The 21,873-nt window shown below is 40.4% G+C and overlaps 2 protein-coding genes and 1 long non-coding RNA gene across 3 annotated transcripts; 2 read left to right on the plus strand and 1 right to left on the minus strand.

Annotated features, from left to right (window-relative positions):
- Positions 1-902: 902 nt before the first annotated feature.
- Positions 903-6,374, plus strand: wnt8b (wingless-type MMTV integration site family, member 8b). Its single transcript, XM_071480519.1, has 6 exons — positions 903-988; positions 1,739-1,772; positions 2,766-2,904; positions 3,523-3,648; positions 3,767-3,909; positions 5,111-6,374. The coding sequence occupies exons 1-6, from the start codon at positions 918-920 to the stop codon at positions 5,678-5,680; spliced, it is 1,083 nt and encodes a 360-aa protein (XP_071336620.1). The 5' UTR covers positions 903-917; the 3' UTR covers positions 5,681-6,374.
- Positions 6,375-7,047: 673 nt separating this feature from the next.
- Positions 7,048-11,932, minus strand: LOC139622853 (uncharacterized). The gene is made up of 4 exons (XR_011691382.1): positions 11,800-11,932; positions 9,743-9,772; positions 9,596-9,664; positions 7,048-7,178 (listed from the first exon to the last, which is right to left on the minus strand). It is a non-coding gene; the product is annotated as an uncharacterized lncRNA (long non-coding RNA).
- On the plus strand, positions 11,876-21,830 carry hif1an (hypoxia inducible factor 1 subunit alpha inhibitor). Its single transcript, XM_071480512.1, has 8 exons — positions 11,876-12,303; positions 16,625-16,875; positions 17,459-17,607; positions 17,777-17,922; positions 18,131-18,237; positions 19,007-19,070; positions 19,157-19,267; positions 19,584-21,830. Exons 1-8 carry the CDS (start codon positions 12,124-12,126, stop codon positions 19,638-19,640), a joined length of 1,065 nt encoding a protein of 354 aa, XP_071336613.1. The 5' UTR covers positions 11,876-12,123; the 3' UTR covers positions 19,641-21,830.
- Positions 21,831-21,873: the final 43 nt, after the last annotated feature.

A 21,873-nucleotide genomic window follows, 5' to 3' on the forward strand; every position in this document is an offset into this window, starting at 1 on the left:
GAATCAAAGAACTTGTGAATCATACACTGTGTAAAAGAGAACATCGAACTGTTTGTGTCATTTTCTTATTTGCGGATGCGATGAAATAATAACTGAACAGCATCGCCTCATCATACAGCAGTTGCGCAGATTTGGGCAAAATGGAAAAGACATCCCTGACGATACTGATGAGACGCATCCACATGCAGTTGATCCCTTTGTGGAAATAAATTCTTCCCTGACGTCGATGTCGCTCATTTTGTAAATTGAATGCAGCAGTTTGATCCCATATGAAATGAAATGGTCAGATGGCTCTTTCGAGTCTGCTGTTGCCCGTCGTCTTCGGCCTGAGTGACAGTCCCTGTTTTTCAGGATGATAAAACACTGATTCAATCACACTTCTTGTTAAACCGTGAATAACTTCCTCAAGAACAAACAGTATGGGCCTAATTTATGTCTCTCGGTGCCATCAAACCAACAATTCGTCGGCGGAGGACTATCCTGCACTAATCCCCGACACTCATCAGCGCGTTAGATATCTTAAATAAACTTTTTTTTTTTTTTTCTGACCAGAAACTTAAGGGATCGGTGTTACACTTTCCCTACAGGATTAAACAGATCTTCCCCTGCTCTTGAATGGAGGCAGGGAACCTACCGTTGCCCGGCCCTGAAGGCCCAGGGTGCCCTTTTGATCATTGCAGTCTCTCCTTGGTGCAATACTTCTGATTGGCCAAGAGAGTAAGAAGGGGGAAAATCTTTAATTAAGCAGATAATCTCTTGTTGGGACGAGAGCAGCTCCATTTCAGAGCCCCCTCCTTGAGTCTTGGAAGCCCTGGTGAAGTTGGATGCTCTGGTAGCTCAGTTTCCTCTCCATCTCCAGACTGTCTGCAGGCTTTGGACGGGCTCACAGTTACCGTCTTCCCCCCTCACCTGTCAGGATGTTCATGCATTTGGAGGTTTTCTATTATGTTTTCATTCTCCTGGCTCACATGAGGTCCTATTGCTGCTGGTAAGTTTGATTTATTATGAAATATTATTTCTTTGATGTATTTCCTCTTTTTTTTTTTTTTTGAACAAATAGGCAACTTAATTGTTTAATTAATTACACCCACACCATTATTTAAAAGGGCAAACTCTATAAATGGTTTATAAGCTCTAACAAATGTCTTTATTCATGGTGACAAAATCATTTACTCATGTTTTACAGATCAGTTGTAGCCATTAGTAAGAACAACGTTTGGGTTGCCAGATTGTTAAAAATCTGGTTATACCATCTAACTTATTATTTCTAGGTAAGGGCTGCAGACAATTTGAACCAAGATTCATTGATAAAAAACCTATCAACACAACTGGAGACTATGTGGGTTAAAACAATTTATTAATAACTCGTTAACATTTTTAACAGCAGATTTGATGGCTTATTTGAAAGTGAGAAACCAATGAACACTTATAAATGGACAACCAACATTTAGAACTGCATTATTTCCAAACAGAGAGGATGAACAGCAGCCAGTGGGATTTTTCACAACCTGGCAACCCAGAATTTTAATTAATTAAGCAGGCATTGCCTTTGGTGGGCCTCAACTCTTGCATTTCTAGAAACTTTTTAACAAACTCAGCAGTATTGTTCGCTAAGGTTTGGATGCCGACTGGTGTTACGGTTTAACATGTTACAAAGCGCACTAATGAGAGATATTAGCGGAGGAATTTGTGAAGGACACTGAGCTTCCCTGAGTGAATAAGCTGTCTCCTTTTCCAGGTCAGTGAATAATTTCTTGATGACTGGACCAAAGGTAAGCCAACTTTCTTTTGATCTTGTCTCCCTGTCCTTTTCCTGAAAGAGCCAGGGAGAGAAAACATGGTTTCTATGTTTTTTTGTTTTTCCACTGCAGCCCTGTTCAGTCCTTGTGATATGTTAACTCAAGTGTATGGACAGGCTCTGGTACCTGTTGTGTGCAACAATGGCACTAATGATATATCAGTGATATTCTTGGCCCTTTGTGATTTTCTTTCCCCCTCCGTACACTTGACCTTATTCAGAGGCTCTGTGTATCTGCGGGTTGAATGTGTTAAGAGGCGAGGGCAGGCATTGCTGTAGTGGGTGGTCATCATTAGTGAGCGAAACCCCTGTGAAAGAGGTGGTACTCCATCTCCCCAAAGGACACTTGAGACATATTAGTTATATTATCGTTCACACAGTCTGAACAAGCAGCAGAGCAGCGGGCGAAAGCCAAGAACAGAGCATACTGGTTTAGTTCATTGTATTGTATTCATCGTAAGTTTTAAAAAAGTACAATAATGTTAGAGCTCAGTTTGAATCGATTCAGATTCAGTTTTTGTCATGACACTGACAATAAGTTTCATCTAATTCTCCAAAATGTTGAGGACTTATTATATTATACCCCAATTATGCCCACTTTGTGTATTTCAGTGTGGCCTTTTTTGTCCTGGTCAAAAAAATTGTGACAAAGACTCAAGTTGAAGAGTAAAACATTGTTCTTAGTTTTCTTTCATACACAAGATTGGATTTTATGAACCCATTGTCTCTTCTAATTTGTTGAATCTTTAACTACTGACTTTAAGTGTCACTTTTATCTGTCACGTAAATCATCAGGTGAATCTTTGCAGAGGACAATGCTCATTTTCATTTCCCAAGGTGGAAATATTTGGGTATAAAATCATGCCAGAAGCTTCAGAACCATCTCGTCTTCTTAGGCATGATCTGGGCTGCCTGTGCATCATTTTTTTTGAGTTTAATAATTGCCCTGTCTCTGCTGCCGCTGCAGGCATACCTAATCTACTCCAGCAGTGTGGCAGCAGGAGCTCAGAGTGGCATAGAGGAGTGCAAATACCAGTTTGCATGGGACCGCTGGAACTGCCCCGAGAGAGCTCTGCAGCTGTCCACGCACAGCAGCCTGCGCAGTGGTGAGTCCAGAGACCAAAGACCTTAACACAAGCTCAAACATCTCCACGCAGCAGCTAGGCTGAGAGAGAGACCCCTGTTCTGGAGAGGAAATGTGGCTGATGGATTTCTAAAGATGTTTAAAAAAGTGTTATGTAAACTGTATGCTTCTGTTTGTTTCAAGTTCTGTGATATCTCTCTGGGCGGAGGGGGCGTTTCTTTTCCTTTGTGAAATGGAAATGTTTGCTTTGATAAAACATTTCATCAGCCTTTGGAATAGTTACAATGGCCATGGTCGCTAGAGGCAAAACAAACAGACTAATCCATTTCACAACATCCCCCAGAATCACTGCCTCTGTTTGCAGCTTATGAAAGAATATACCAAGATTCACAAGAGAAGGAGTCAGATGTGTTAGGCAGTAGAAAATCATTTAGAAGCGTACATGCCATTAAGTCTGGGTTTATGGGTCTTGAACAGAAAATGGGAAAATGACTGATCAAACCAGATTTTTTCAATAAATTTTATACATGAAAAGTGGAGGTAATTAAACTTACTGAGAGACAATTATGATATGATATATAACATCTCTAACCTACATTGAGTGATCTGTGTAATCGTAAATGAATCTCTCTATTGACAGCAAATCGGGAGACAGCATTCGTTCATGCCATCAGCTCCGCTGGAGTCATGTACACTTTAACCAGGAACTGCAGTCTCGGAGACTTTGACAACTGCGGCTGTGATGACAGCAGGAACGGACAGCGAGGTATGAGATGTACAACGAACTGTGCACAAATACCCACAGCAGAGTTGACAGATCAGAGAGTAATTTTTGGATAGCAGTGAAATAGCACAGATAACTGTATTCTTTTCCACTCTCCCAGGTGGTCACGGTTGGCTCTGGGGCGGCTGCAGCGACAATGTTGTCTTCGGAGAGGCCATCTCCAAGCAGTTTGTGGATGCCTTGGAGACTGGGCAGGATGCACGAGCAGCCATGAATCTCCATAATAACGAGGCTGGGCGTAAGGTACAGTAGGTGCTCTTAATTCACTCCATCAACTTGGCAATTTGAGATGAGCTCCGGGTACAAGACGTAGGACAATTATGACATGTTCATGTCTTGATTTGAACCATACAGTATTGAAACTGGGTGGCGCCGTGGTTGAAATTTTGGAACTCTCTCCAGGCCCTCCAACTGATTGCACGGTGTAAAGCATCTTTTGAATAATTTTTCCCTACTCAGAATTACACTGAGTGTGCCACCCAAGCATCCCTTTCACTTCGCTATAAGTGAGGTGCCACTCGTCCCTAATAATAACAGTGTGTTCGGTGTACCAGAAGGGCCTATTTACCAGCGCTGAATGCCCCTAATGACAATACCTCAACTCAAAATCTCAGGATCACTGGTGCAAGCTTAATTAGAGATCCTGGGGAGCCAGACATTGCACAGCATTCTGTATTATACTGCTTTTTAAAATAAGTGTTTAGTTTTATTCTTGCAATAAGGATCCCACATTTATGTTGGTCTTTGTTTGGCCCTGAGGGAGTCTGAGGGGACCACAGGCGTGCAGCTGAAGTGCTCTTTGTTTACGGTGCCTTTGCTCCCCCCTGTTGGGCCCTAGGATCCCCATGGCACCTGGAGCATCATTGTAACAGAAAAAAATGGGGACAGAAAGAGAGAAAAACTCCTTTTTCATTTCTCCACTCAATGGGACTTTCCATTGGGTCTTCTCACACTAGAAAACATGTTGATAATGAACATGCTAAATAAATACTCCTATTTCTTCTGGGGGGACAATAGGACTCAATGTGAAACTTTGATTCAGCCTCACCTCAACAGAGAGTTCATCCCCTCCTCACGGAAAGAAAACGTTCCTTTTCAAATGACAGCTGTTTTGTGTCGGGTAAAGTCAGGAAACACTAAGCACTACAAAGAAACTCGGCAATGGACCTTGAAGCTATCATTTCTTCCTTTCAGTGTATTCATCTCTTTTTATACTTAACTGGAAAACTTTGAGAATACAAACAGTTAATTTGACAACACATCAGTCAAGAGACTATGGATATCTACCTACCTCATGGACACATGTATGTGTGTGCGTACTCACAACCACAGCATCTATTTCTTTATATTTTGACACTGTTTTTCATATGAAACTCTGAGTAAAACATAATATTCTTCAACATTGTTGTGAAGTAAAGTGAATCTTCCCTCTTTACTTCTCCAGGCTGTGAAAGGGACCATGCAGAGGACATGTAAGTGCCATGGTGTGTCAGGAAGCTGCACCACTCAGACCTGCTGGCTGCAGCTGCCAGAGTTCAGGGAGGTGGGGAACTACTTGAAGGAGAAGTACCACAGGGCCTTGAAGGTGGATCTCCTCCGAGGAGCGGGGAACAGCGCGGCCAGCCGGGGGGCAATCGCTGAGACCTTTAGCTCCATCTCTCGTAAGGAGCTGGTCCACCTTGAAGACTCCCCCGACTACTGCCTGGAAAACCGCACTCTGGGCTTGCCAGGCACAGAGGGCCGCGAGTGCCTCAAGAAGGGCAAGAACCTGAGCAAATGGGAGAAGCGGAGCTGCAAGAGGCTGTGTGGAGAGTGTGGGCTGGCTGTGGAGGAGCGCAAAGCTGAGATGGTGTCGAGCTGTAACTGTAAATTCCACTGGTGCTGTGCAGTGAAGTGTGAGCAGTGCAGAAAGACAGTGACCAAGTACTTCTGTGTAAAGAAAGGGGGTCAGAGGGGAAGGAATGAGAGTGCTGGCAGCCGCCGAAAGAACCTCAGGCTGAAGAAGAAGCACTGAGCATCTTCATCACCTCTCCTCACCCAGACTCTCTGTGCATGTTCAGATAGTGTGTTTTGGACAAAAACTTAGCTATTTCAGACCATCCTCATTTTAAATTTTGTATTAAAAGTCAAAGACAGTGGGATGTGCACAAAGCCACATGATAGAGAAGATGTGAAGAGGACTTTTGTATTTAAGATATATTTTTATACTTTTTGCAACATTTTGAAACGTCACCGGGCATTTTAAGATAATTTCTTTGACTTCAAAATTCTCCATAACACAATTTATTTATTTTCAAACAACACAAAAACCTTGGTGGAAAATAAAACAGTTATTATTTTTGGAACAATGGATGATCTGACTTTAGAGCAATGGTGTAATTAGGTTTTCAAGAACCTGTCAGGTTGTATTCCCATGAGTGCCATAGACTGTCAGCCTATTAATATTTCAAGTGTCACTGTCAAACTTTGAATTTATTTAGAAACATTTTTACATTTTTGGGCACAGTCTGCTCTCCCATTGTCTGGTTCTCCCTGACCTTTGCTGCCCTCTTGATGTATTTAATTGTATATAAAATGAAGCACTTTGTACTGTAAATTGTTAATTTATTGCACAGCATTTCCTAGTTTTGCTTTATTGTTAGTTTCCATTGTGGTTTGTTTTCTATTAAAATGTAATGAAAGAGTAATAAATCCTTCAATCTTATATATCACACAGCCTGAAGAGAGTGCTCATCCTTATTTAACATACTCTTTGTGACAGTAATACCTGATGGCCTGTAGTAAACACAACCTTACGCTCCAACGTTCACGTTGGGGTTAGGATACTCTGTGCCAAAGCAGCAAGAATAGAAGACTTTCCTTCCATCGCGCCTTTCTCAATTTCGCCTCAACAAATACCTCTCGTTCTCTCCCTCATCATGGTAATCCTCAAAGAGCCCCCTAACTCCCAAGCGCTTGGAAGTTTCTTTACTGTTTAATACTGGTTTAATTAACTTTGTCCAGACAGAGTAGGGCCGTGGGGGTGGAGGGCATGAGGCAAGTTGCCCTTAAAAATCATCCCGCCTCTAATTTTGTATGCTAATCTTCTTTTTCACGCCGCACCTCCTTAGGAGTGGGGAAAAGAAATGTTGGGAAAACTTTGGGTTGCCTGTGCAGGGCTTCCTGCGGCTGTTTTATTTCTGGGCCCACCTATTTGGATCCTTTCACTCCTCTAGGGCCTTCCTTTGCTCGATTTAACAATGAATGCAGAGCTAATCAGCTCTCTCGGAAATGCACCACTGTCGAGCAAGGTAATCCCTTCTTCTCTACTCTCAATGGGCTGTCGCCTTCTAAAGGACTTTGGGAAAAGGCTTTGCACAGATTCACACTGTTCGCTCAAAAGAAGTTAGTTCAAGTATTGTGCCCAAACAAGTGGGTTTTATAAACACATGCTTGCCAGCATACTCACCCCACCTGCAAGTAAGAAGTGCCAGGACCAGGCAGACTAGCACATGGCAGCTGAAGCCGAAACCCTTCAGAGGAGATGGGACATGAAAGAGGAGATTAGAGGTCCCATTGAGAAGGGGGCGTTCATTTCTGCACCTTCCTCCTTTTACTCAATAAAGTGTCAAGGAAACACCTTGTTGACATCTTATTTACCGAATAATGATCATAATCAAAACTCCTCCCTCCTCTGATGACCCCTGTGGGCTGGCTGGATTGCTCTGCCTGGCATGCAGCAAAATCCTCTCACCAACAAAAGAACCAGCATACCAAGCTTTTGCCCTGCGGCTCTGTGGAAGTTCTGCAATCTACTGTGATTGGGAGTACAACAAAGGCTCATCAAAATGTTCACTCACGGTATTTTAAAGGTAATGCCAAAGGTAGAATTAAGACATACAGTACATTTTGGATTAAAGTTAACAAAGCCACTTTAAGAATAGTGTGCTGGATGCAACGATTCTTCTTTGGACCTTTTCTTTGATTAGTTATGTGAGTCATGCTTTAAGCAGTGGTTCACCCTCAGCAGTCAATGTCCTACTTGTACCCACATGCAAAAATAGTCACACAAAAGAAAACCTGACGACGCAGCAATCAGTCAAAGTGTGGGAACCCACATGGAAAAACACATTTGACCATTTTAAAGTTCAGCAGTTTTACAGGCCTGTGACACTGTTCGTTTATTCAGTCAAGATCGGTTGTGCATCCGTAGCAGAGATGAAAGAGAGGGCATTACTCTGGTAGGCTGTGTATGAGGATAATACTATACTACCTAACATCAGATACTGGACTGCAGGTTCAACTGAGAGATAAAAAGTGATCTTGACGTTAAAAGGAACCATGCTTACATTGCATGAGATTACCACTGGAACCCTGACACTTTCCCGTACTGTACTGGACTTGTCCACTATAAGGCCATGAAACTCACATGAACAAGCAGAAACCACAGTTTGAGACAAAAATGTGAATCATAGATAGAACATGCTTTTTATCATCTTCTGTCTTTATTACTCTCATTTTGTCTTTTATATATTACATTCTCTCTGTTGGTATCATTCCCTCAAATGCATTCCCACACCCAACAAGAGGGGAAAGGAGATAAACCGAATGTTCCACATGTTGTAATGGTGTATAAAATACCACCTAACATTGATCATGACTCAGATATGCAATTTCCCCCCACCCAGAAAGTAACCTCTGACCGAGGGGTCTGAACTTCCGTCTCTCAAGCTGGCCCTGCCACATCCAATTTGCAATAACACATGAGCCCGAGGTGACGTGGAGAGAGACGACACCACAGAGGAAGAGTGGGGTTTGAAACGGATGCTTTCTCCCATAGTTTAAATAATCATTTGGGACTCCTGCAGCCACAGATTGCTGGTAGAAATATGTACATGGTTTCTACTATACTGTAGTGGCAGTATTAAAAGAGAATTGTTATTAGATTTTGAGTTTTCGTCAGAGGTGACCACCAAAATCTCACCGTTTCATCTTTGAGTCCAAGTAAATTTGAAGGAGTTTGATTTGTCCGTTTTCAACCATGTTCTAAATTGGTTAATTTGAAGCCTTATTCTGATTGGTTGGTTTGTAGCCCTGTTCTGAATGGTCGATTTGTAGCAATGTGAATCAAACAATCAGAATATGGCTACAAACCAATAAATCAGAATACAACACAAATCAACCAATAAGAACATTGAAAATTAACTGATCAGAATAAGCCTACCAACCAACCACTCAGAGCATGGCTACAAATCAACTAATCTGAATAATTCTCCTACCTATCATCACCATGACCTTGACCTTTGACCTTTAACCACCAATATTTTATCAGTTCATTCATGATTTCAGATGAATATTTATACTAAAGTTGTAGAAATTCTCTTAAGGTGTTACTGAGATATCAAGTTGTCATGCCAAAGCCATGTTTTATGAGCTCACTGTGACCTTTTACCACCAAAATCAGTTCATCCTTGAATCCAAGAAAATGTTTGTGCCAAATTTGAAGAAATTCCCTCACAGCGTTACTGAGATATGATGGTCATGAGAATGGAACGGATAGACAGACAACCCAAAAATATAACCCCTCCTGCCCTGGCTGTTGCCAGTGCGGAGGCATAAAAATCACACAAAGGTGATTGATTTCTCTTAGGTAGTGAGTGATACTGCAATTTTTGAAAGATGGGAAAACGACTTATAATGCTTCAGAGAATCCTTGACTAATAGGATTTATGGCTTAGGGGTTCTGGACCTACAACGCCTTGAGGGGCAAGGATCAGTATGTATGTGAGAGAAAGCCAATACAGATGAGTACAGATAAATAGGTGTCTACCATATGCTCTTAAAGTGTTTTACAAAATTCAGTGCCATCTCTGTCGGTGTAGTTATTTTGACTTGTTGTTAATTTGTTGCATCAGCTATGAGCTCAATAAACTGGATATTGGATACTTACATTCATCAGGAAAATGTTTCATCATAACAGTAGCTACTCAAGAGAGTCTTTGTTTTGACAGCAGTCCATCTGTTGGGGAGAAGACAGCAGTGGTATATGTGTTTGGTGCTATCAGCAGGATTGAGATACAAGCTTCTTGGGGCTCACCAGGGTGGTCAATCTCCTGGCTGTGGGTATCTGCAAAGAATGGGGAGGAGTGGAGCATCAGAGGGATCAGCTCAGCTCAGCTCAGCCCACTGATCTACACAGGAAACACAGAGTATGGGAACTCACCAGGGGGCCCAAACCAGCCCCTGAGGTGGAAATCTGTTGATAAAATCTGACTCAGGAGAAAATATACAAGATTTACCAGGTTTTGCAAATATTTTTAAGGAAAGGAGCGTGGCTCAGGTGGTAGACAAGGTTGGCTGCTGATCCCTGGAAGGGTATCTGGTGTAAAAACTTGCCAAATCAAGCATGTGGATATTGTTCCACTGTGGTGGGATGGTAATGAGAACAGCTGAAGGACCACAACAACAACATTAACATTTATTTTAGGAAATATCTTTGTACCTCTAAGCTACAATAAGTATAGCTGTTTGTGACTTTGAAAAAACTGTCACCGAGAGGTTAAAAACACAGAGTAACAATGATCAAAGTGATTGATAACATGTGCACCATCTAGTTCAATACCATTCTGGCATTGATGAAACTGAGCAAGACTCTATCAGCTGATCAGTCCACTGTGCAAGGTACAGCGTGCACTGCAATCTGCTATCTCATGAAGAATGATCGTCCAGTGATCAATACAATAATGCTGAGGCTATGATGACCATAGTTAAATATTGGCTCAGGATTTCAAAAGTGTTTGCTCAGCCTTTCATTACCCTATCTTCTCATAGAGAGAAAGACAAAGACAGCATGGGCAACTACAGAATAGCCGCTGTCAGTTTAACATTAGCTGTTATATTATTGGATCATTTTATGCATTAGCATGTAAGCAATGCTTGGAGGCTGGTTGAGGATCTTCTGTGCAGTTTGAATTATTACAATGCATCATACTTTATAAACTATGAACATCAAATGTTTTGTATGTAAACTCTTTGTGCGACAATTCATTTGCTACTGTAGCTGTAAAATAAATGTTGTGAAAATGATGATGTGAGTAAAATATAGAATATTTCCCTCTTAAAAGTAGTGAAGTAGAAGTGCAGTATAAACAGTAAGATGGAAATACTCATATAAAGTGCAAGTGCCCCAATAGTTTACCTATGTACAACACTTACTTAATTTTCCAATAAAATTTCAAACCTTGCAACTTTTGACTTGATCACTCAAAACTCAGTGTAATACTCCCTACAGCTGTAAATGTGCCTGTTTTTAGTCTTTTTGTATTGGTTTCCATAGTGCTTCCAGTGCAATCAATGTTTCAATCAATTTTGTTGTTAACTTCTTTCTTTTTTTTTTTTTTTTTTAACTTTTATTATTGCACACATTTTATATAGGTACTAATCCAAATTCACTATTCAAATACATCCTTTCATGTATGTGATTTGTATGATTTTATGTTTAATGTGACCTGGAGAACCCCAACCCCTTGTCGAATAAATATGATTCATGCTCTAAAATGAGCATGTTGTATTTATTTCCATGCCAGTTACTCTGATTTGTAGATGGAGCAAAAACAGTAATATTAAAGATGTCATTAGGGCTGTGTTGTCATGCCAAAGCAAAAATGGTGAAATGCAGTGCCGTGTGTTTGAGTCCAACCAGAGACCTTTATGGCATGTTGTGGAAGAAAAACTGCTACTGTTGCTATTACCTACTTCCTAAATCATTACTTAGAATAAAACAGTTAATGTCACTTTGTAAAAATAATCTAGTATAATTAAAGGTTCTGCATTCATAAACCTCTAAAGTAAAAGTACAAAAGTATTATTGGCCAAATCTAATTAATGAACCAAAAGTAAAATTACTTATTGAGCAAGATGGACTTTCAGAGTATAGCCTGTTACGTTGGAGTATTATTATTGATACAGAGAGGTGCTGGCTATACTATATCTAAAGAATGACATATTACTGTGACTAAGTGTTTTTGATAACTTCATTGCCTGTTAAACAAGCAATTATCTGAAAAACAATAAAAAAAAAAAAGCTAGTACAATCACTCCCTCTAGTGGTGGAGGCAAATTATTACAACATGAGCATTTAGACATCCAACTCACTAAGTGTCGCTGTCCGACAATCTGGGCAAAAAAATTCTCCAAGTGTTTTCTTGACTAGTTGGGTCCGTGTCGTTTGTTTTCTGGCTGTCAACACGGTGTGTAAACACCTACACGGAACAGAACCGAGGGGACGGGCTGCAGTCGGAAGGACCGCGCAGATTCCCTCTGCAACTTCAGCAGCTCTGAATGGGAAAACTTGCACGCTTTTCTCTCTGCTGACTCGGCGGAGGAGCACGGTAGAGTCCGGAAGAAAAGCCTGCCCTGGTCGCTTCATTGTTTGTAAGGGGGACGGAGGAGGCAGCTCGTCAGCGCCTGTCGACGACCATGGCAGCAGCGACCGTTGTGGAGGCTGATCCGGCGGCGAGCGAAGGCGGCGCCGCTTTCTCCGGCGTCCAGAGCAGGGGCTGGGATGAATCTCAGCTCCGAAAATATTCTTTCCCGACCAAACCCATCCCCAGACTGTCTCACACGGACCCCAGAGCGGAGATGCTGATTAATAACGAGGTAAGCCTGCTAAGTTTGCGCGTTGAAACTTTTGACACACCACACTTGCCCGATCGCTCGAGGGCTGTCAGACATCAATTGGCATCAATTAATCGGTCAAATTAATCAATTTGCAGAGGTTGCCAAGGTAGGAGCTGCACCTCAAACCCTGTTGAACCCCTATTGATACATAGCAAGGTATTGAAAGCGAAAGTTGAATGCATATGAGGGCTGCAACGAACGATTATTTCCTTGATTAATCGATTATTCGATCTGCCTATAATATGTAGGAGAAAACAAAAACAAAAAAATTCCTTCAATATTTTATTATAATTTCTTGGATCCCGCAATGACCAACAGTCCAAAACCTAAAGATAATAAATTTAAAATCACATTTTACAATGACAAACGTCAGATTTTCACATTTGAGAAGCTGGAAGCATCGAATATTTGGTGCCTTTGCTTTAAAAATGACTGAAAGGATAACTTTAATGTTTTTGTATTTTTGGAAATGGGAACATAATAACACTGCAAAGCCCACAGGGACTGAGGGTCAAGGGTAATCCAGTGAGTTTTGTCACATCAGGTAGTTTTCCTTCCACATCTGGTTGACATAATTGTGCTCAGACATGCACCAGAAAGCTGTAATCAATAGAGATCAGTCAGCAACTTAATGTGGATTTCCCCCCGCTCCCTCCTCAGAATGACAAATCTGACCGAAATGTTGGCTCCATGTGGTTTTAATGTGCAGAAAGTCAAGTTGAGACAGTAACAACCTTCTGTATGGATGACATAATTATAAGTAGTACTTTTTTGTAATGCATTGAACAGCTGCTGGTAAAAAGCTTCTTTGGTGCAGAGGAGTAATACATGCATGATTGTCTTTTATTCACTTTTGGGGGACAAAACTTATCCCATCTCTCTTTATTCTTATTCAGTGTCTGTGTCAGCTGGAGCCTTTCCCAGGAGGGTTGTCTACCTGTTTTACATAGACAATAGGCAGCCTCTGCAGATGTTTCCTAGTGGGGCGATGAGTAGTCTTGCACGTGGCTTTCATAGAAGTGAATGACATGCACTTTAATTTTATATTTGTTATCATGTCTCATTGAGAAGAAATGACACATGAGCACTTAACCTCAGCCTAAAAGGTTACTCATGGCTTTAGTCTTATCTTACGGTAATTTGTACTTTGCACAGAGTAATATATAGAAGTTCATTTGTCTTAAAGCACGTGTTTTCTTGTTAATTTTGTAGCCATTGAGGCCATTGTGTTTACTATTTTAACTTTAGCCCGGGTCGAGAACGGAGGCCAAGAATGCACAAGAACTCTGACATATTTGTTTTTGTTGGGCTATTTTCAGATGCAACAAGAAGCTTAGATATAACATGATGAATAAAGATGGACCTTCATAGAACGTTGATTGCCCTGACTGATGCTAAAAGAATAACTTTTACTGGTATTTTTTTTGTATTTTCTGGTTAGGAAAAAAATTGGCTTGTTTGCTTTTTCACAGAGGGCAGGGTGGATTGCTTCCTAGTACATTTAAGTGTGTCTCACCCAGATATAGACCACAAGATGTGTTAACATTGCAAATTAGATTCTGCATTAATAGAAATGACCTTTTCTGCTCTGTCTAGTCATCATTAGAGTACACAGGAACAGAAATTCGTCATCTTCAGTAACTATGTAACCTTTTCCCAGTCATCTTTTCATGATTTCATTGCACACTACCCTGTGACAAATGTCAGCTCTTGATAAATGGTTTACAAGGATATCTTGTAATCTTGTAAAGCTAATGGTACGTGGGGTACCACATTTGAACTTTGTAGTCTTCAAATATGGCTCAAGTGAAGTGATAAATATTTTTACACAATTGAACTGGCAGCTTCTTTGTAACATGTTCAAGAAAGATTTTTTCTTTAGTGTGATTGCAAAATCAAATTTTTAGAAGTTGTTTTATGTAGTGGTAACCCTAATGTTTGATTTGACTAAATTGGAACTTTTCTTTTGTATCTTTGAAACTTTTTGAAAAATCTTTTTGAGATAATTTGTGAGATAGAATTTTTAAATGCTTGAGCTCCTAAAGTCTGTTTCCGAGACCTGGAACATGCCGAAAAAAATAGAGCGTGACAGGCAAAAAAAAAATCAGTCAGGGGTAACAGAATCATAATGGTTTGTTATAATGCACAATTAATATTATTGAGGTAGGGAGGGTGGAGAACTTCAAAATTCCCGGGAGTCGACGGCAGACCTCACTTGGTCTGTTAACATCTCCAGGTGATAACGGCCCAGCAGAGACTATACTGTGCTTCCTTCGGATGTTACAACAGTCCCACCTCCCACAGCAGCTGCTGGTTCACTTTTACTGCACCGCCATTCAGAGCCTCCTGAGCTCCTGCTTCACAGTGTGGAGTGGCAGCTGTTCTGCGGAGGACAGGTGGCGAAGGTGGCACAGCCATCACCTCTGATGACCCACCCCCACCCCCAACACACACACACACGCACGCACACACACAGAGAAAAAGATACAGGACAATCAAACGCAGAACAAACAGACTAAAAAACAGATTGTTTACAGACTTTGATTATGCACTACACACCTTAAGAGATTTACCTAAGATTGCCATATGGGCTGGACAATATGTAAAATCATATTGTGATTCTTTTGGCAGATAATGCAATTGAAATATGAGTCACAATTTTAGTTGGAATGGTCATTTTGGGCCTTTGATTTTCACTGAAAATAAAATATGAAAAAAAATGATGATGTGACTTTTGGAGGGTCATGTACCCAAAAAAAGCACGTTCCCTTATGGCTGCACAATATGATTTGTAGGCCAGGGCATCACTGTAACACCACAATGCTCCATTTATAGTTTGTTGTGACACATTTCACCGTTATAAGAAAAATTGCAGCCCCTGTGATTTGGATCGTGCACCTTGCCATGTTGCAATTTTGGACATATTGCAGTATTGCGCTTACCGCCCTACATGCTGCTGCTTTACCACTACTGTAATGTTTAGGTCACTGTTTTATCATTTGCCTCCATATATCTATATATGCTTTTATTTATTGAACCTTAATGTTTTTATGCTGCACACTGCTGAAGAGCTTATATACAGATGCTCATTGTTCTGAGCTCAATGACAAAAAAGATCTAATGACTGAATCTAATTACGCATCTGTCCTTTCACTGACTACAGAAGGCATGGTCGGCATGAGTGCATAGTTTGCATTTTAAACAGACTAAACGCTGAATGGTATTTGTTTGGCATAAGGAGAGGTCAAATCATAGCCAAACATGGTTTGTCCAAACTGGTGCTGCAATAGATCACGTCAACAGTAAAGGAAAAAAAAACAAACAAAAAAAAAAACCCAAAAAACCGACCCTATTAAAAACTGTGAACTCTGGGGACGCATAAGTTCCCAGTGTGCCTGCACGTCGCATCCACATGTTAAATTAAACACAACATAAACCATCCCTCCCCCCCACCAAAAAAAAAAAAAAAAAAAAAAGAAAAAGAAAAGAAAAGACTGATATCTGAAGTGAATCCCCTGTGGCCTGTCGTTTCATCGTTTTCAAAGAAAGACCCAGAAGGACCCGCGGCTGGACCAGGGGCCGAGGCCAGAGTCGCCACGTCGGTCCTCATGTGAAAGTCTAGCCGCCAGCGCTCGGTTCATCCTCACACCATTTACACTCAGGGCCGCAGACGCGCTCCCTGCGTGCTCCGGCGAAAGTGAAACCGAGAGCCGGTGCAGAGAGAGAGGGAGAGACGGGCTGGCAGCGGGGGCGCGCCTACCAGGCTACGTTCAGTTAGTCACGTAGGCCTCGTAGCTCCGTGTGTTCAATGCCAAACGCTGCTCTAAACCACGTACTGCGCATATGTGTGCTGGGGAGTTAGCGTTCCTCTTTGTTTGAAAGGTTGTTCAAGACGAGAAAAATGTTGTTGCACAATCAGGGGGATGCACATGCTGCAAATATTAATGTTGATGCAAAAAAAAAAAAAAAAAAAGTCAATTCTTGCACTTATTTTATGTAGTGTTTATATGTGTTAAAGTAAAGATATCAATTGCAGTTTTATGCAGCTTTAGATAAAACATTTTAGAGTTTTGTCAGGAGACGATCCACAACAATGAGCATGAAAAAAAATATTTTAAAAAGTGTCACAAATAAGTGAAATAGCCCCTTTGGTGATTATTCCTTAGTGCATGATTAATCAGAGAGATCTTACTTGTTTTTACAAGTGTATAGGCTAATTCACTTGAAGTAAACAAGTGTCAATTTTGTAGTATTACTGTTAATGTGCATTATTACCCTAATGTCCTTTATCCGTTTTCAGGAACCGGTGGTTTTAACAGATACGAACCTCGTGTATCCAGCTCTCAAATGGGACATTGCATACCTACAGGAGAACATTGGAAATGGAGACTTCTCTGTTTACATCGCAGAAAACCACAAATTCCTCTACTATGACGAGAAGAAAATGTCTAACTTTGAGAACTTTGTTCCCAAGTCACAACGAATGGAAATGAAGTTCTCGGAATTTGTGGATAAAATGCATAAAATGGAGGAAATGGGAGGAGAGGAGAGGTAAGATTTATTTAAGGATATTTTAGTAGGAGTTGTGCACGTCTGTATTTAACAGGAATTTGATGCAAGATATCAGCCTTGGCTGATGCTTAGTCTAAACAAACTCTTCTCTTTGAAGCCAACATACCCATGTATCAGGATGTGACTGTGCCGCAGGTGTGGTTGACAGTGAATTGTGTTTTCTATTATGAAATGTAATGCAATGCAGCACAGGAAAGTTGCGCAAATGACTAAGCATTTTCACTTGAGAATCAGGGACGAAACCTAGTCCTGTGACCTCACTTGGCCTGGCTACACACACACACACACACATATCACTTACTAAAGTGAACTCAATCTTTGACTTGCTGGACCTCACAGTGGCTGTGATCTATTTGAATTTACATCAATGTCATGTTGTTCCTCACAGTTGAAATGAAATGTAACACATGAAACACAAGTACCTTGTAAACAAATTCTATATTTTGCAGACACATTTATAACACTTTTGAAAATGTGCTGCATTGCGACTTGTTTCAGGTCTCACAATGTTAAACAAAGTGGCTCATGCATCTTGCACATCTCCTTTCCCATGCATTTGAAGGGTATACCTGCAGCAGACCTTGAATGACACAGTAGGGAAGAAGATTGTTGTAGACTTCCTTGGTTTCAACTGGAACTGGATCAACAAGCAGCAAGCCAAGCGAAACTGGGGACAGCTGACATCTAACCTGCTGCTCATAGGCATGGAGGGTAAGGAATTCAACTGCAACTCAAATTCACTCACTGCATAAGGAATGCAGTCTCTGCTGTAAAGTGTTGTGTCTGCAGGCCTGGTGTTAGTGTTTAGCACCCCTCCAATTATAGACGTGTTTCTGTTGTTTTACTCATTACATTTCTTATTAATATCCTCTCACCATAGGCAATGTGACACCAGCACATTACGACGAGCAGCAGAACTTCTTTGCACAGATCAAAGGACATAAGAGATGCATCCTCTTCCCTCCAGACCAGTTTGAGTGTCTCTATCCATACCCTGTGCATCACCCCTGTGACAGACAGAGCCAAGTAAGCCACCCACTTGGGTCTAATACATTTATAGAGTTTCCATTTATATGATAACATACTAGTGATTTAGTTTAGTTAAGTTCAGTTACCTTCACTAAATGTCCGAAAAACAGGAAGAATTTATATGTCTCTTACGGTTAATAAATGTTTGAGAAAGAGTGTGAGTGTGATCACTATGTGTAATGAATGCATATTTTTTTATTTTTAGGTGGATTTTGATAACCCAGACTATGAGAGGTTTCCCAATTTTAAAAATGTTGTTGGCTACGAGGCTGTTGTGGGCCCAGGAGATGTGCTCTACATCCCTATGTATTGGTAAGAAGGACATCTATATGGCTTGTGTCTAGAGATGATGTATACTAACATGATTTACTTAGAAACCTGCTAGAAAAAACAGCTCTAGAACTAAAAGATGTATTGTACAAAACCACAGAGTGCAGAGTATTGATGTTATTTTACACCGCTGTTAACTGGTGAGGAAAAATAGGAATATTCATAATAGTACCTGGTGTGTGTTGATTTAAAAGAGTTTACTGGGTGGGGGTTCAACTTAATGAGCACACGTTAGAAATGAAAACCTACTTGCACAAGCTTTACTCTACTGGTTTGGTGACTAAACCCAAACCTGCACCTTTATTTATTCACCTTTAGCAAGATCAAGACTTTTTTGTGCCGAACCTTCTTTTCAGAAAGAAATGACTCCTTAGAGTTATGATGAAAAATATTATGATTTTAAATGACAACATGCAGGTTATTGAGAAACCATCATGCTGTGTTGGTGAAAGTATTGTGATTTGAATTTTCAAAATAAAGCAGTACCTGCATATACATTATAAAATAAAACAGGTATGCTTAAAAAAGAAGCAGCCTTGATTTGGATTGGGATACTATGATCAAAAAGAAAGCCAGCAATTCACTTTATTACTGGGACATTTTGTGCTTGGACTCTTACTTGCATTTGTATTAATGGAATTAAATATTAGGTCATTAATATTTTGGAAGCTGCAGAAAATTTGTTTTTGACAGCCAGCTGAGAAATGTTAAATTTAATGTGCTTATATGTATTTTTTCTTCTTTTCTTCAGGTGGCATCACATTGAATCACTGTTGCACGGTGGAGTGACAATCACTGTAAACTTCTGGTACAAAGTAGGCATATTTGAATCATCTCGTCTTTCCTACTACATGTTTGTATTTTCTCCGTGACCGCTCACCAGTGTGACTCATTTGTTCAGGGCGCCCCCACACCCAAGAGGATAGAATACCCTCTGCGAGCTCATCAGAAGGTGGCCATCATGAGAAATATCGAGAAGATGCTGGGAGAAGCACTTGGAGACCCACATGAAGTAAAAGCATTTGATTTGATATCCTCCTCACAGCACATACTCGTTCACATCATCAGTATACTGATTGCACGAGTTGCACATGAATGTCACACTGCCACTTTCTAGAACATCACATCAGATCTACATTTAGGTCACTTGTTAGATCAAATCCCTGGGGCGTGCTGACCCTTCCAGCAACCCAATTACTGTGAATATTTATGGCTTACCTGATTTAGTACAAAGAAAAGACATATGCAGTCTGGGACAGTGAGTAAAACAATATAATATGTCTCAATGAAGTAGCTATCCTAACCAAGATTACTTTGCTTCCCTGTAGGTTGGACCTTTACTGAAAACGATGATCAAGGGGCGATACGAACAGGATCACAGTTAGAGCTCCACCCTGAAAAACTAGACTGCTTCGGAAACTGTATGCGTGTGGAAGTGAGACTGCTGTGTGTGTAATCCGCATCCAGACTTTGGAGCTACGTATCACTGCATGGAAAATAAGCGACCATCTTGAAACCTTTCTGCTTCAGTTGTCTCCGAGTGCCATTGTCATTGCAAATACGACAGTTACAGGAGAAAGATCTGACTAGCTCATGGGAATTTGTCTGACCCGGAGAGGTCTTTTCTCTTTTGGCTCAAGTCTAGATATATTTATGTGGTTCAGTGTTCTGTCAACAGTCTCATAATTCAAGCTAATGGGTATTTGGGTGTATTTGCTTACCCAGTCAGCAAATGAGTGAGATGGGTACCTTCGGAGCAACCTCAATATTTTGACCACTAATGGATGAGTCAGTGGGTATTATATATAATAGACATCAGCTAAGTGCAGGACATTTCTCATATACATGTAAAAACACAGTTGTGGCTTGATTACTAAATGTGGAATGACCACATTGTATCCTGTCTTTATCACAAAGACAGTTTTACAACAGATTAGATTCATAGATTCATATGAAGGTGTCAGGTCTTTTTAAGTGTCTTTGGATTATTTATCTGTGTAATCTACATTATCTCTACACCTACAAATGACACGGTTTCAGGGAGTGATCAGAGAGAATTGTCTGTTGCAAAAAAGACAGCACAGGCACAGTAATAAAAGAGAATTTACAGTGTTTGAAACAGTTTTTAAATTAACATGATCAGAAATACAGTACCAGTCACAAGTTTGGATAAAGTGTGTGCAAACTTGTGACTGGTACTATATGTGTGGGTTTACAAAAAGGGGGCTCATATATTGAAGGAATATGTGACAGTTTGCAGCTAAATTATTTTAGCAGAGTGATCACTTTGTGTTTTATTGCGCTTGCTTGTTTGATTTATATTTCAAGGACTTTATTGGATGTGTTATCGAGGACTTTATTGGACGTCATCCTTTATACCAGTAACAGGTCAGGGAGTGGTGAAAATGACTTACATATTGCAGTTTCAGCTGCAAATACAGTTAACTTTAAGAATCAAAAGAAAATACAATAAATTACTGTATTTGGGGAAAGTTCTCAAAATGATTACAGATGATATTTTCTTGGGAATATGATGTTATAAGTGTAAAAGTGGTTGTAAGTGAGCTGCTTGAATGATGTGAAAATGTTATTAACTGACTGAATTAGCAGGGCCATCAACTGGGATGTTGCTTATGTATCAGCCATTGCAGTGCAACACAAGGCACCATCTAGTGTTCAGGTTTGCAGTTGCACGTTAAGCTTGATGTAGTTGTTCCATGCACTATACTTCTACAATACAAATATTCAACGTATTGAAATAAATGCAGCAGACCTGAGATTAAATTTTGCTGCAATGTGTACAAAAGTCTAATTCCAGTTGAAAACCTGTACCTGCTCTAATGATTACTATAGGTTAACGTTCAGAAATGCACTTGTTTTTACTTTCATGCAGCCATATTTTGAAGACCTTGAAGTGAGAGTAACTTGAAAGGTGGCTGTCGCTGTGCCAGTTGAAAGTGCTCTCTCAAACTGTTGTAAAAATGTACATTAGACGTAACGGGAGGATTATTTCATGTAATGTTGTATGTGGCAAACCAACATACAAACCAGTAAAAGGGTATCTTCATATTCAGACAGCTTTCTTTGCCCGTGATGTGGATGAATCAGTAAATGGTGTACTATGAAATAGAAACATCCACACACTTAATTCACCAGGAATACACACGTTTTCAGGTGTTGTTCTAGGGTCAACTTTCAAATTGCTGATAAGTTGCACATGTATTTCTTACAAACTGCACGATAACAGAACAGTGCTTCTTCCAGCGTAAAAGAATCTACCTAATGTAAAACTGTTGTTTCATCTCCCTTCTGTTGCTAAATTCACCCTGTTTACTGTATGTGCCTTGCTTAACATGAGTATGGCACTAAATGTTGCTTCATTTTTTAAACTTTAATTTTATGGTCAAAATGTTTGTTTTCACTCTAGCATTAAACAGCTTTAAAGGTGAGAGTGACAAGGGTTCAGAGAGCTAGAGTCGTGTTTTTTTTTTTTTGATGGATTCTGGTTTTCTGTTTTGAACATACAATAAGTGCTCACCTTGTTCCTCCGATTAAAGTTTGTTTGCGAAGTTCTACGCTGCTGAGTTTTTAATGACTGCTGAAAGATGTGATGAGTTG

The sequence above is a fragment of the Trachinotus anak genome, unplaced genomic scaffold, assembly GCF_046630095.1.
Source record: "Trachinotus anak isolate AG129_WGS33_773 ecotype Australia unplaced genomic scaffold, CSIRO_AGI_Tana_v1 ptg000007l, whole genome shotgun sequence".
In the NCBI taxonomy this organism is placed as follows: Eukaryota; Metazoa; Chordata; class Actinopteri; order Carangiformes; family Carangidae; genus Trachinotus; species Trachinotus anak.